Source organism: Charadrius vociferus, unplaced genomic scaffold (genome assembly GCF_000708025.1).
Source record: "Charadrius vociferus isolate BGI_N301 unplaced genomic scaffold, ASM70802v2 scaffold747, whole genome shotgun sequence".
NCBI classification, from domain to species: Eukaryota; Metazoa; Chordata; class Aves; order Charadriiformes; family Charadriidae; genus Charadrius; species Charadrius vociferus.
The window spans coordinates 27,111-41,112 of NW_009649199.1; the positions used below are offsets into that span (position 1 = coordinate 27,111).

At 41.5% G+C, this 14,002-nt stretch overlaps 1 protein-coding gene across 1 annotated transcript in view; it reads right to left on the reverse strand.

The window, feature by feature from the left end:
* Positions 1–14,002, reverse strand: part of LOC104289948 (guanine nucleotide-binding protein G(q) subunit alpha-like) — a gene marked incomplete at its 5' end in the record, with an annotated part of 43,615 nt that overhangs the window by 2,330 nt on the left and 27,283 nt on the right. Inside the window, one exon of the mRNA XM_009888980.1 lies at positions 9,407–9,560. Coding sequence (XP_009887282.1) covers positions 9,407–9,560 — 154 coding nt within the window. The remainder of the gene's footprint in view (positions 1–9,406; positions 9,561–14,002) is intronic.

A 14,002-nucleotide genomic window follows, 5' to 3' on the forward strand; every position in this document is an offset into this window, starting at 1 on the left:
GGCCGTAATTTTGGCCGCTGCAGGTAGAGGAGCGGCTGCTGGGGTTTGAGTGGCAGCAGCACACATTACCCTTTAGCTACCCCTGCACCAATGATTCACATGAAACCACCCCTGCAACACATTCAGGAGCACCAACAACAAAATCATGATATTAACAAAGTAACAATCCTTATTGTCACATCCCAGAAGGTTTCCATGCCCTGGCTCTGATGGTGTCACATTAGTATAATCATCAAAGGGCAAAGTAAAGTTTCCCAAGGTAATACCAAAAGTGTAATTAGTAACAGAATCCATCACGTGATGCCCTTTAAAGGAACGATACATTTTGTTTAAGAATGACATGATGTAAGCTCTGTTCTAATCTCTGAACAAGCTGGAATTCAAACTATTCAGGCAATCTATCACAGCTCTAGTCGAGCCCTGCTTGAGCCCCACATTGGGTGCCAATTAATTTGTCGTGGTTTAGGCCAAATCGGCTACTGGGGACCTGGGGGACCCCAGATGGGACCGACAGATGCTCCCCTCTACCCCTCTTCTAAGAGAGGGGCAGAGGAGGGAAAAAGAAACATATGAGTTTAGAAGGAACTAAACTACTTTAATGAAATACTAATAATAAAGGAAATAATGAAATATATACAAAACCGTATCAAGCTCCCAGGATGACGATCACATCACCGGCTGGCACTGGGGAAGTCCCAGGCTGCACTCAGTAAAGGATGGGAACTGGATTCCAGGTCTGGATTTAGGATCAGGATCAAAGGCAGATGAACAGACAGAGTCCTCCTCAGATGTCGGCCATTGAAGAAAGAGAGCCCCCTGATCCTTTGATCCCTCAGCCTTTATACTGAGCATGAGGCAGATGCGATGGAATACCCTGTTGGTCAGTTTTGGGTCACCTGTCCTGTCCGCTCCTCCCTGCAGGTGGGACCCCTCTACGCTTTTCCGCTTCCGACCCTCCAATGGGGCAAATAACAAAGTTGGTTGGCCTTGGTTGTTATAGCAATAAGTCTAAGCAAGAGCCTCTCCGCTCTCTTGATGCTTTGGCATCAACTATAAACATAGGTCTTATCACTCTGAGAGCGAACATTGTCTGCAAAATATGCTGTTAATTTCTGTAGTTAGAAGAGGCCTAGCTAAGAAGCAAAGTTACTGAACAAAATTGGTTCTGTTTTACCTCAAACCAGGACAATAAATTTAATTATTTATAAAGGAGACTCCTAGACTTTCAAAGACATTGATTTTTTCAAAATAGGCCATTTATTGTTTTAATCAACTTCCTAGAACTTTGTTAAAGGGTTTTACAGTGGGTAGACACAGGTAGGGTTGTCCCTCTCTCAAAATCTACTGCACTGTTCAAAGCCTGTATCCAAATTTTGCTTACCTAATAACATGTCTGCCGATTATAAAGTAATTTAATTTATTTTTTTTTTTACTGGAGTTCAGTATGGAAAACTGAGGTTAAAAAGAAAGTTTGCCACATCAGGAATTTAGAAAAAAGGGAATGAGCCAATGTTATATTTACAATGCTAAATGGTTATGACCTAAATAATCTTGGAAAAGAATTATAATACAAATCAGTAGATTTCTTGTCCATTGCTCCCTAATTAGCAGTCCTCAAAGGGTCTCTCTACATATGACAGTCAAGTATTTTTTAAAGAACTACAATTTGGCTCGGCTAAATTAGCTTGGTGAGTGTAATCATTTATTTTCTTTGAAGACTCTGGAGGAGAGTGTGCTCCTGTGGACAGACATTTTTCTCTTCTTTCCTTCCCAAGCATGGCCCCTTTTTGTCTTTTTCTCTTCTCCCAGCACTTCATTCTAGTCTGAGTCAGTCTTTTAGTATTAGCTGTGAAAGCATACCTTCATGTGATACTCTGACCATTGAGCACATCTCAGTCTCTCATCCAATGTTGTTATGAGATACTGTGCAGTACAATTGCTTAGTTTAATCAGTCCAATTTGCCATCCTGGTTAGCATTTCTCATCCCTATTCTACTTTCTCCATTGTGCTACCACACAGGAAACTGCACGGGAGAAGTAATCCAGCTGAAAAATTCTGATGACCTCTCCAAATCTGTCCATCTTCAACATCTCCAAACAGGGTGCTGGAACAGCAGAGGGGACCACACAGTGACCCATGCAAGCCACAGACTGTGTAACCCACCCCATCTTTCCACCAGAAGAAATCAAATAAAACCATAGCTTTGTCTAAGGGGTTAAGTCCAGCAAGATCTGCAGAATTAAAGTCAGACACTTAAAGACTTTCGGGTCTGGCCTACTGGTTATGATCCTAGTGGTCTATAACCTTCTTTTGTTTCCTTTACCCATGTCAATGGAGAAGAGGAAGAGGGTTTCTCTGAGCTGACTGATTGAAAACCTCATAACAATGAACGTGAATGACACTGCAAGCTGGAACCTGGGCAGAATCAAGGAAGACTACAAAGCCCTGGGGGTGAAAGTGAAAAGTATTGGTGCCCAAGTTATCTTTTCCTCCATTTTACCAGTTAGAGGAAAGGGTGCTGCCAGAAATAGACATATAAAGCAATTCAACTGCTGACTTTGTGGTTGGTGTCGTCGGGAGGGTTTTGGCTTTTATAACAACGGGACATTCTTTGATGACTATAGCCTGCTCGGGAGGGACAGGATCCACCTGTCTAGAAGAGGCAAGGAAATCTTTGGGAGCAGGCTGGTCAACTTGGTGAGGCGTGCTTTATACTGAAGGACTCGAGTGAGCGGAATCCAAGTGGCAATGCTCATGCCATTGTAACCAACTGAGGAATGAGCCAGGCCAACCAGAGCAGCAACAAATGTCAACTCCAAGGGGAATCTTACAGTAGGCATCTGCTACTGACCTCCAAACCAAGACAAAAAGGCCAATGAAGCAATATTTGGGTCACTTAAGCAAGCTTTGGGTCAACAGAACCTGGTTCTTATGGGTGACTTCAACTACCCAGACATTTGTTGGAAGAACAATACAGCAGCTCACATGTCATCCTTCAAGCTTCTGGAATGTGTAGAGGACTGCTTCCTCATATGAATGTTAGATGTGCCAACCAGGAACGAGAAACTGCTGGACTTGCTACTCACAAACCAAGAAAACCTGCTTTGTAATATCTTGGTTAGCAATAGCCTTGGCTGCAGTGATCACAATATTGTGGAGTTTGGGATCCTGCTGAGCATGCTGAAGGTTAGTACGAAGACAAAGATTTTTTAGAAGAGCAAAGAGCAAAGAGCTCGCTCAGAGCTCAGCTGGGAGGGCTTCTGTGGGAAGCTTCCATGGAGGATAAAGGAGTTAGCGAGTGCTGGGAGTTTTTCAAGAACGCTCTCCTGGAAGCACAAAAGCAGTTCATCCCCTTTAAAGGTAAGGGAAGTAGGCGGAGCAAGAGACCCCCTTGGCTTAACTGCGAGCGTTTGAGTCTGCTCAAAACCAAAGAGAAGCATACCAGAGATGGAAAAGTGAATGAATACCTGTTGAGAACTGCAAGGGCACTGCCAGGGTGTGCAGAGATGCGGTTAGAAAAGCAAAAGCTCAGCTCAAATTGAGATTGGCCAGAGATTTCAAAAACTACAAGAAAGGGTTCTTCGGGTATGTAAACAACAAGCAGAAACAGAAGGAAAATTCTGGCCCGCTGTTAAACAGGAGAGGTGAATCAGTCACCAACAATGCTGAAAAAGTAGAGGTTCTCAACACTTTCTTCACCTCTGTCTTTACCCAGCACTGTTGGACCTGAGACCTTGGGAATAAAAATCCAGGTTGACACAAACACAGACCCACCATGAGTGAAGGAAGAGCTGGTGTGTGAGCTATTACAGGAGCTTGAGCCCTACAAATCAATGGGCCCTGACACTATCCACTTGAGGATGTTAAGAGAGCTGGCTGATATCATTGCGAGGCCGCTCTCCATCATTTTTGAGAAGTTGTGGAGATCAGGGGATGTCCCAGAAGACTGGAAGAAGGCTAATGTCATCCCCATCTACAAGAAGGGCTTAAAGGAGAATCCAGAAAATTATAGGCCTGTCAGTCTTACTTCAGTCCCTGGAAAAGTTATGGAATGAATCCTCCTGGGGGCCATCACAAATCAAATGAAGCACTTGATTGGGAAACACTAGCATGGATTCATCAAGAACAAATTGTGCTTGACAAACTTGATCGCTTTCTATGACAAAGTAGCCTGGTCAGTTGATGTGGGGCAAGAGGTGGACAGTGTTTACCTGGATTTCCCCAAGGCTTTCGATATGGTCCCCCACAGCCTCCTCCTAGAGAAACTGATGTGTTACAGTCTAGACAAGTGGTCCTGTGTGGTGGGTGGGGAACTGGCTGACAGGCCACATCCAGAGGGTGGTGATAAATAGCTCCTTTTCAAACTGGCAATGTGTCACAAGTGGGGTCTCCCAAGGATCAATACTGGGCCCAATGCTGTTTAATATCTTCATAAGTGATCTGGATAATGGGATCAAGTATAACCTGACAAAGTTTGCTGATGACACCAAACTGAGTGGGAAAGCAGACACTTCGGAAGGGAGAGCCACCCAGCAGGAAGACCAGGATAGGCTGGAAGAGTAGGCTAACAAGAACCTTATGAAGTTCAACAAGGACAAGTGTAAGGTCTTGCACCTGGGAAAACATAATCCAGGAGTGTAGCACAGGCTGAGATCTACCTGGCTCAGGGGCAGCTCTATGGAAAGGGACGTGGGGGTCCTCGTAGACAACAAGCTCAATATGAGTGAACAGTGTGCTACAGCAGCAAAGCAAGCCAACAGGATGCTGGGGTGCATCAACAAGGGCATCACCAGCAGAGACAAAGAAGTCATTATTCCACTCTATTTGTCAGGCCACACCTGGAATACTGTGTTCAGTTTTGGTCCCCCCTACACAAAAAAGATGTGGACAGGCTGGAGAGGGTCCAGAGAAGGGGCACAACGATGATCAAAGCTCTGGGAAGCCTGCCATGTGAGAAAAGACTGAGAGAATTGGGTTTGTTCAGCCTTGAGAAAAGAAGGCTTATGGGAGACCTTATCACCACATTCCAGTATTTAAAGAGTGGCTACAAAGAAGACAGAGACTTCCTTTTTGCACATGGAAAAGATGAGGGGTAATGGGTACAAGTTACTCCTGGGGACATTCCGATTGGACACCGGAGGAAAATTTTTCACAATAAGAACAATCAGCCATTGGAATAATTTCCCCAGGGAAGTCATGGATTCCCCGACATTAGACACTTTTAAGATTCAGCTGGACAGGGTGTTGGGCCACCTTGTCTAGACCACACTTTTGCCAAGAAAGGTTGGACCAGATGATCCTTGAGGTCCCTTCCAGCCTGGTATTCTGTGATTCTATGATTCTATTAAATGTTCATGTGGGATGATACAAGGTAGAGAAGCGGTAAATTCTTCCACCGCCTCTCAACCGAAACACAACATCTGACCGCAACAGTGCAAACAGATCTAGCATTTCCTAGCATATCAAGCATAAACACAAATCTAATGAGTTCACAAGCACGGCACGTGGAATCATCGTTTATTTAGGTAAGACTGGCTAGTGCTATAGATAATACTTTCTAGCAATCTTTCCCCCTTTAAACCAGAGGAATATTGTTCTCACTGAATCTTTGGCAGATGTCTTTTCCTTTCAGTTCCTAAAGTGAACCACCTTGCAACATCTCAGAAACAGAAGGCTGAGCTTCTTTATCAACTCTGCACAAAGATCAGACTCCAGAAAGACACCTTTCTGTTAGACTTTCTGTAGTGATTTTCCTTCCCTCTTGTCTGTTCTGGGAAAAAAAAAAAAAAACAACAAAAACCCCAACATTTTTCCTGTCAAGTGTTTTGTGTAGTTCTGTGGATAAACTTATGCCTACTGTGATGTAGAAGGACAGCAATAGCTGTGTATGATCATAAGCATTCCCCTGTGAACCCCCAGGGCAGAAAAAAATGTCAATGAAAGAAAAATAGAGGCAAAAAAGATAAGTCTACAGTAGGCTACCAGATCTCTCATAGGTGCTCATTAGATTGCTTTGGAAACCATGGCAAAGCGGACAAGACAAACTATCAGATGATAGTATTAAAGTAACAGAAAACAGGAAATTTTCACTTCGGGGATTTCAGATACATCTGTTCTGAGCCTATTGATAATAATTTTTTTTATTAATTTCTGGGATTATTGCTTGTAAAATTAGCAGAAGACACAAAAATTGTACATTTCATGATAAGTGCATGATAACATAAGCAGTGGCTTACATTAGCATGCCGGGCAGAGGGTCTATTTGAACGACAAAACACAGCAATTTAACACAGTCTTGCACAAGCCCAGTCTTCCAGAAACAAGGTGCGTACTCCACGCTTGGAGTGAAAACTTCCAGATGAGTCATCTAGTGCGTACTGGAGGTTCTGGGAAGGATCTGGGCACAGCTTTTTCACCTCCATTTCAAAAAAGGCTGTTGTCAAAGTGACAAGGCATGAAAAAAGAAAATATCTGAGGCCTGGAAAACCTACCTTACAGTATATGGGTAAATCTGTTTCTTTTACCTAAAAAGGTTAAGAAATCACATGACAACAGTCTAAAATTGCCTGCATTATTTCTTGTAATGGAGTCTTTAATCTAGTAGATAAAGGCATAATACGGAGGAGCTGAAGCTATACAAACATAAACTAAAAACAATCTCTGATTTTTAAAAGCAAACAAAATTAACTGTTGAAATGGATGTGGTGGTTTCTCTGTGAATGCTTTAAATTAAAATATTTACTGTGATTTGTGTCTTAAAGCAAGACACATATCTTGATTCATAGTGTATGGAAATAGTAAAATAATTTAAATTATATATATATATTTGGGTAAAGACATCGGATATTTTAAAAGATGTTAACATTGAAAAAGAAGCTATGGACTATATGCAAAAATTACTGGGAAGTGTCGCTTTTTTGGTTGGAACTCGATGATCTTCAAGGTCCTTTCCAACCTAAACCATTCTATGATCCTATGATCCTTGAGGTCCCTTCCAACCTGGTATTCTATGATTCTATGATAACTTTCTATCTTGAAATGACTGACTTGGTAGACGCGAGGAGAACAGTGGATATTTCTACCTAGACTTCAGTAAGGCTTTTGACATTGTCTTCCATAAGATCTTCATAGGGAAGCTGATGAAGTATGCGTTGGATGAGCAGGCAGTGAGGGGGATTGAAAACTGGCTGAATAGCTGGGATCAGAAGGTGATGAGCAGTGGCACAAAGTCTAGTTGGAGGCCAGTAACAAGTGGAGTACTCCAGGGGTCAATATTGTGCCCAGTCCTGTTTAACTTCTTGAATGATCTGGACGAGGGAGCAGGGTGTATCATCAGCAAGTTTGCTGATGACACAAAACTGGAGGAGTGGCTGCCATCCAGAGGGAACTGGAGTGGCTGGAGAAATGGGCTGACAGGAACCTCATGCAGTTCAATAAGGGGAAGTGCCGAGTTGCACACTTGGGAAGGAGCAATCCAAAACACCACTATATGCTGAGGGCCACCCAGTTGGAAAGCAGCTTGGTAGAAGAGGACCTGGGGGTCCTGGTGGACACCAAGTGGAACATGAGACAGCAATGTGCCCTTGAGGCAAAGAAGGCTAATGGTATCCTGGGCTGCCTTAGTAGGAATGCTGCCAGCAAGTCAAGGGAATTGATCCTTCCCCTCTGCTCAGCACTGCTGAGGCCACACCTGGAGCCCATCTCTGGGCTCCCCAGTACAAGAGAGACATGGACATACTGGAGAGAGTCCAGCAAAGGGCCACAAAGATGATGAAGGGACTGGAGGATAGGCTGAGAAACCTGGGACTGTTTACCCTAGAGAAGAGAAGGCTCAGTCGGGGATCTCAGCAATGTGTACAAATACCTGAAGGAAGGATATAAAGAAGATGGGCCAGGCTCTTCTTGATGGTGCCCAGTGACAGGACAAGAGGCAATGGGAACAAGCTGAAACACAGGAGTTTCCATCTGAACATCAGGAAACCCTTTTTTACTGTGAGGGTGACTGAACACTGGAACAGGTTTCCCAGAGAGGTTGTGGAGTCTCTCTCCTTGGAGATATTCAAAAGCCATCTGGACATGGTCCTGGGTAACAGACACTAGGTGACCTTGTTTGAGCAGGGGAGTTGGACCAGATGATCTCCAGAGGTCCCTTCCAACCTCAACCATTCTGTGTGAATTTTGTCTGTTTTTTACTGGACAAGCATTTAACACAGGTGTATCTCCACTTGAGTGATGATAACAGAAGGGTCCATAGAGCCTTCTCACCTGCAGGATGTCATCTAGGGCACCTGTCACACTTGTAACTTGAAAGGACAAGAATATTTGCTATTCAACTGTCAGTTCTCTTCTGTATAGTACTATCAAACTAAACTTACACTGACTCATAAATAAGTATGGTCTGATCCTGCAAGCTGGTCACTGTGAACACATTCTTTCCTCTCAAACAGGAAAAAACTGTAACTTTTTCCTTTTATCACTCTCTAGTTTTGAAAATGAGAGATTTAATCTTTTGTGTAGCTTTTGAATCTGCTTTTCACTCTCTGGTGAGACAAAAGAGATGTTATTGTAGGAATTTGATTTTTTTCTCTGTTATCAAAGCCTCTACTCAGTTACCTTAGAATACCTAACTTTCCACCTCAGGAGAACTTTCTGAAAGTACAGCTTCCTTAGAAACATCTGTGTGTTCCACATAATGTTTTCTGAGACAAGCACATTAAATTTCATGAGTAACATAAAATTAAAATAAAGGAAACAAAACAGAAAGGGTGGGAAGAGTGATACTGGTTTCTCTGACAGACACAGAGAATTTATGACACTTCTGTTCAGATATCCAGCCTTAAACAACAAAAAAAAACCCCAAGAACAAAAAACAAACAAAAAACCAAACAAAAAATCATAAAAAGAAGAGTATGTGAGACACTGTAAAGATGAGAAATGTATTTTTATGTAATTTTAGCTTTATACTTCAATTCAAACCCTCACCCTTGTATGAACAAGGACAGAATTAGGTCCATTGCTAATATGATGTTATTCATCTAGAATCAATAATTTCACATGAAAGGTACTGCCATCCTATCCACAATTAATGAAGGTATAAAATGAAATCCTAGTAATCTAGAAAATCCTACAAGACTTCAGTGACTTCAAAAATTCGGGCCATTAAAATTTGTTTTTTTAAATAATTTTTTCCTTTTCATATAATTTAAAAAAACATCACCAGCAAGTCATTCAATTACAAACTAGCCATTTGGTGTACTAAGTACAATTTGTAAAGAAGAAAATGGGTGTAATAATAAATGGGAATATTTGTCCTAAGAACCTCTAAGCAAAATATGGGCAAGGCTATTACATTTTGTCATTACCATAGTGTAAATGGGGCATGAGCTCTGATGGCAATATACTTACCATCATACTCTGGGAAATAATCAACTAAATGGGAGTACATAATTTTCTCCTCTAAGAGATCTTTTTTATTTAAGAACAGAATGACTGAAGAGTTCTGGAACCATGGATATGTGATAATTGTCCTAAAGAGTGCTTTGCTTTCTTCCATTCGATTCTGGAATAAAAAAAAAAAAAAAAAGAGAGATGAATTTATGCAGTTGTGAAAATAAATTTTTATTTTTTTTTAAAATCAATCCATGCAATTCCATTTTATTTGATAAACAGATCCATTTCATGTTTTCCACCTTCTTACCAAAATGTAAGATTTAACTGATTCATTTACAATTCATAGGTAAGTGGTAAATTAAATATGCAAACAGTTTCCTTTTGCAAACTCAATGACACAAGCATAATTATTCTTTAAAACACAGGTCACGGACATAATAGCTGTAACAGGTACTGTTTTTAATACTGACTATGCACAGTTATGATCAGCCAACAAATTCATGGGTACTGAAATGCACGTGGTTCAAGGCACAGGGAAGTGTACAAGACATAATAACTAAGTTTAAAGAATCTTATCTATTTCATATGACTTTCCTGAACATTAAATGCAAGTTATCCTTAATTTTTTGAGAGATCAGCTTTAAAATAGTTCCAGGTAAATTTGGAATTTACTCATTGATAACCTGTGAATATTTCCCCAAATCAAAAGCTTATGACATAAAATCTTACAAATGGTAAATTTGTTTCTAACATAATTCGGTTAGCCTTTACTTAAGCCTTGCTTAATTGCTCCTGATGATACACTAGGCCTAAAGACCTTGGGAAATTCCTCTTATCTTCTACAGTTATTTTCTATGCATAGCTTGAGTAGGCCTAAGGGCCTTGAGAAGTTCCACCCTTATCTTCTACAGTCTTTTTGTATATAAGCTGTGTCTGAAGCAACATACAACATGCACACTAGGAGAAGTGATCCCCCGTGCATCTAGCGCTGCAATAAAGAATGCCTGCCTTCTAAAACTTTCAAACAAGTCTTAGAGGGTTTTCTTTGACCGAGTTTTACGGTATCACTGAAAAGCATTTTGTATTATAGAGGAAATGTAAGTGACACACACAGTTCTGTTTGTAAGGGCTTTCTGACACTGTATAATTCTGTTCTGTTTTGATACAATTCTGAAGAACTATTAGGCTGACATGATTCAGCTAATACAGAGTCAGAACAAATTGAGTTCGGTACCAGGAATTAACTCTACTTCTTTCTTTATTTGGAAAACTCTAAGGCAGGCCTGATTAGCTATCTACGGACAGGTTTTTTTGGAGCTGCCTCCTGAAAACAACAGGTTCCCCACCAAACAGGCCTCCAGAGAACAAAATCAAAGAAGTGAACTTGCAGATTCTGCTGTTGCTGAGCCACAGAATCATAGAAGCATAGCATCATTTAGGTTGGAAAAGACCCTTAAGATCATTGAGTCCAACAATTAACCTAACATTGCCAAGTCCACCACTAAATCATGTCCCTAAGCACCATGGCTACACGTCTTTTGAATACCTCCAGGGATGGTGACCTTATCACTTCCCTGGGCAGCATGTTCCAATGAACAACAACCTTTTCAGTGAAGAATTTTTTCCTGATATACAATCTAAACCTCCCCTGGCACAACTTGATGCCATTTCCTCTTGTCCTACCACTTCTTACTTGGGAAAAGAGACTGACAACCACCTCTCTACACCCTCCTTTCAGGTAGTTGTAGAGAGCGATAAGGTCTCCCCTGAGCCTCCTTTTCTCCAGGCTAAACAACCCCAGTTCCCTTAGCCGCTCCTCATAAGACTTGTGCTCAAGACCCTTCACCAGCTTCATTGCTCTTCTTTGACGTGCTCCAGCAACTCAATGTCTTGTGGTGAGGGGACCAAAACTGAACAAAGTATTCGAGATGCAGTCTCACCAGTGCCGACTACAACACTTCCCTAGTCCTGCTGGCCACACTATTTCTGATACAAGCCAAGATGCTATTGGCCACCTTGGCCACCTGGGCACACTGCTAGCTCATATTCAGCTGGCTGTCAACCAATAACCCTGGGTCCTTTTCCACTGGGCAGCTTTCCAGCCACTCTTCCCCAAGCCTGTAGCATTGCATGGGGTTGTTGTGACCCAAGTGCAGGACCTGGCACTTAGCCTTGTTGAACCTCATGCATTTGGCCTCGTCCCATCGGTCCAGCCTGTCCAGATCCCTCTGTAGAGCCTTCCTACACTCAAGCAGATCAACACCCCCGCCTAACTTGGTGTCATGTGCAAACTTAATGAGGGTGCATTTGATCCCCTCGTCCAGATTGTTGATAAAGATATTAAACAGATCTGGCCCCAGCACCAAGCCCTGGGGAACACCACTTGTGACTGGCCATGAGCTGGATTTAACTCTATTCACCACAACTCTTTGGGCCCAGACATCCAGCCAGTCTTTTACCCAGCAAAGTGTATGCCCATCTAAGCCATGAGTAGCCAGTTTCTCCAGGAGAATGCTGTGGGAAACAGTGTCAAAGGCTTTATTACAGTCCAGGTAAACAACATCCACAGCCTTTCCCTCATCCACTAAGCTGGTCACCTTGTCATAGAAGGAGATCAGGTTAGTCAAGCAGGACCTGCCTTTCATGAACCCATGCTGACTGGGCCTGATCACCTGGTTGTCCTGTATGCACCACGTGATGGCACTCAAGATGATCTGCTCCATAACCTTCTCTGGCACTGAGGTCAGACTGACAGGCCTGTAGTTCCCCAGATCCTCCTTCTGGCCCTTCTTGTAGATGGGTGTCACATTTGCTAACCTCCAGTCAACTGGAACCTCCCTGGTTAGCCAGGACTGCTGATAAATGATGGAAAGTGGCTTGGTGAGCACTTCCGCCAGCTCTCTCAATACGCTCAGGTGGATCCCATCTGGCCCCATAGACTTGTGTGTGTCTAAGTGGTGTAACAGGTTGCTAACCATTTCCCCTTGGATTATGGGGGCTTCATTCTGCTCCCCATCCCTGTCTTCCAGCTCAGCAGGCTGGTCTGGAGAACAACTGGTCTTACTATTAAAGACTGAGGCAAAGGTAGCATTAAGTATCTCAGCCTTTTACTCATCCTCAGTCACTATATTTCCCCCGCATGCAATAGAGGACGGAGCTTCTCCTTAGCCCTCCTTTTGTTGTTAATGTATGCAACATTTTGTTAGAAAACTCAGACAGTTTTGCTATAAGTGTATTTTCAATTATATTAATTTACATTTTTAAGTGACCTGCATAAGAATGGAAAATAGGAACTCGAAAAAAACCCCACCACCCAAAAAATTAAGTTTTGTAGAAGTTGATAGTTTAGTTATCTTGTATCACCACAGAATCTTCAAGCAACTGATTAAACTTCATAGCATGTTGGAGTGGTGACTGAAAGTAAATAAAGAAATTTATAGATGGATAAACTAAGGCAGAGAAGTAATATCTTCACTTTTTTGCAGTCATTGACTTCAGTGGTGCAAGAATTTCATTCAAAAAGGAGAAAAACTGAAATATCAACAGAGCTGAGCATAAAACATAAGTCCTTAGGTTAATTGTTAAAGTACAATCATGACCATTCCTTATAGAACTTTATAATATATAGACCTAATAACAATATCTTAGTTAAAACTCGAGGGGAGTCAGAGAAGGCAAAAAAATGAGGGAATACATGTCCTAAATTCACACAGGTGGTTTTTTTATCATTTTTTTTTCCTGTGGGATTTTTTTGTTTATTAGCACAAACTACACTCACACTATGGACAGTAGGACCTCTAACTACTAAGGTTTGAGAAAATAAAATACCTAACATGCTCTAAAGACAAGAACATACCTGTATCTTCTCCTGATATATAGTCTTAGCAATAATAAATCCTGTAGGACCTAACTCTTCCATTCAGTCCTTGTAATTGCTACCTTCAGGTGGGTGGTCTTTCCAAAACTGAACCCCTCCTTAGGAATTAAATAAAAATATTTACCAGGCTTTTTCCCTTTCCCTGTTGTTATAAGGAAGGTAGACAGGCTCTCATTAAACACATATTAAACTCTCAGCAGTTTTTAAAAACTGTCCCAAAAGCCATCACTGTAAATCTGAATTTAAAATGTGTCATTATGAAAAACTATTAGCCTCTGGCTTCTATTGAAAGGCCCACATAGACCCTTTATCTTTTGCTTTTTGTAGCTTCTGTTTCATAGAATCAGAAATTTTAAAAGAAAGCAAAGGCATAACAAAAGAAGCAAAGAGATGAAATGTTATAGCTTAAATACTAATAGAAAGTAATGGACTTTAAGGAAATTATTACAATTTCAATTTCTGAGTTTAAGAACTGTTTTTATTAAACTTGTCAGTCATTTACAATGAGGAGCAAGTACAGTAAATTTATTTTGGGGTAGCTGTTAAATATACAACTTAAGCCTTGTGAAATGTGTTCACCTGATTCGTGTCAATATGGACTAATGCTAGGGCCGCATGGTGAAATGTGACTTTCTGTCTTATATACCCTTGTATAACCGCAGGCCTAAGAGAAATGGAGTGGTTAATGTATATAGTTTTAGCTTTTTGTAAAAGACATACTTGTGTGTTAGTTT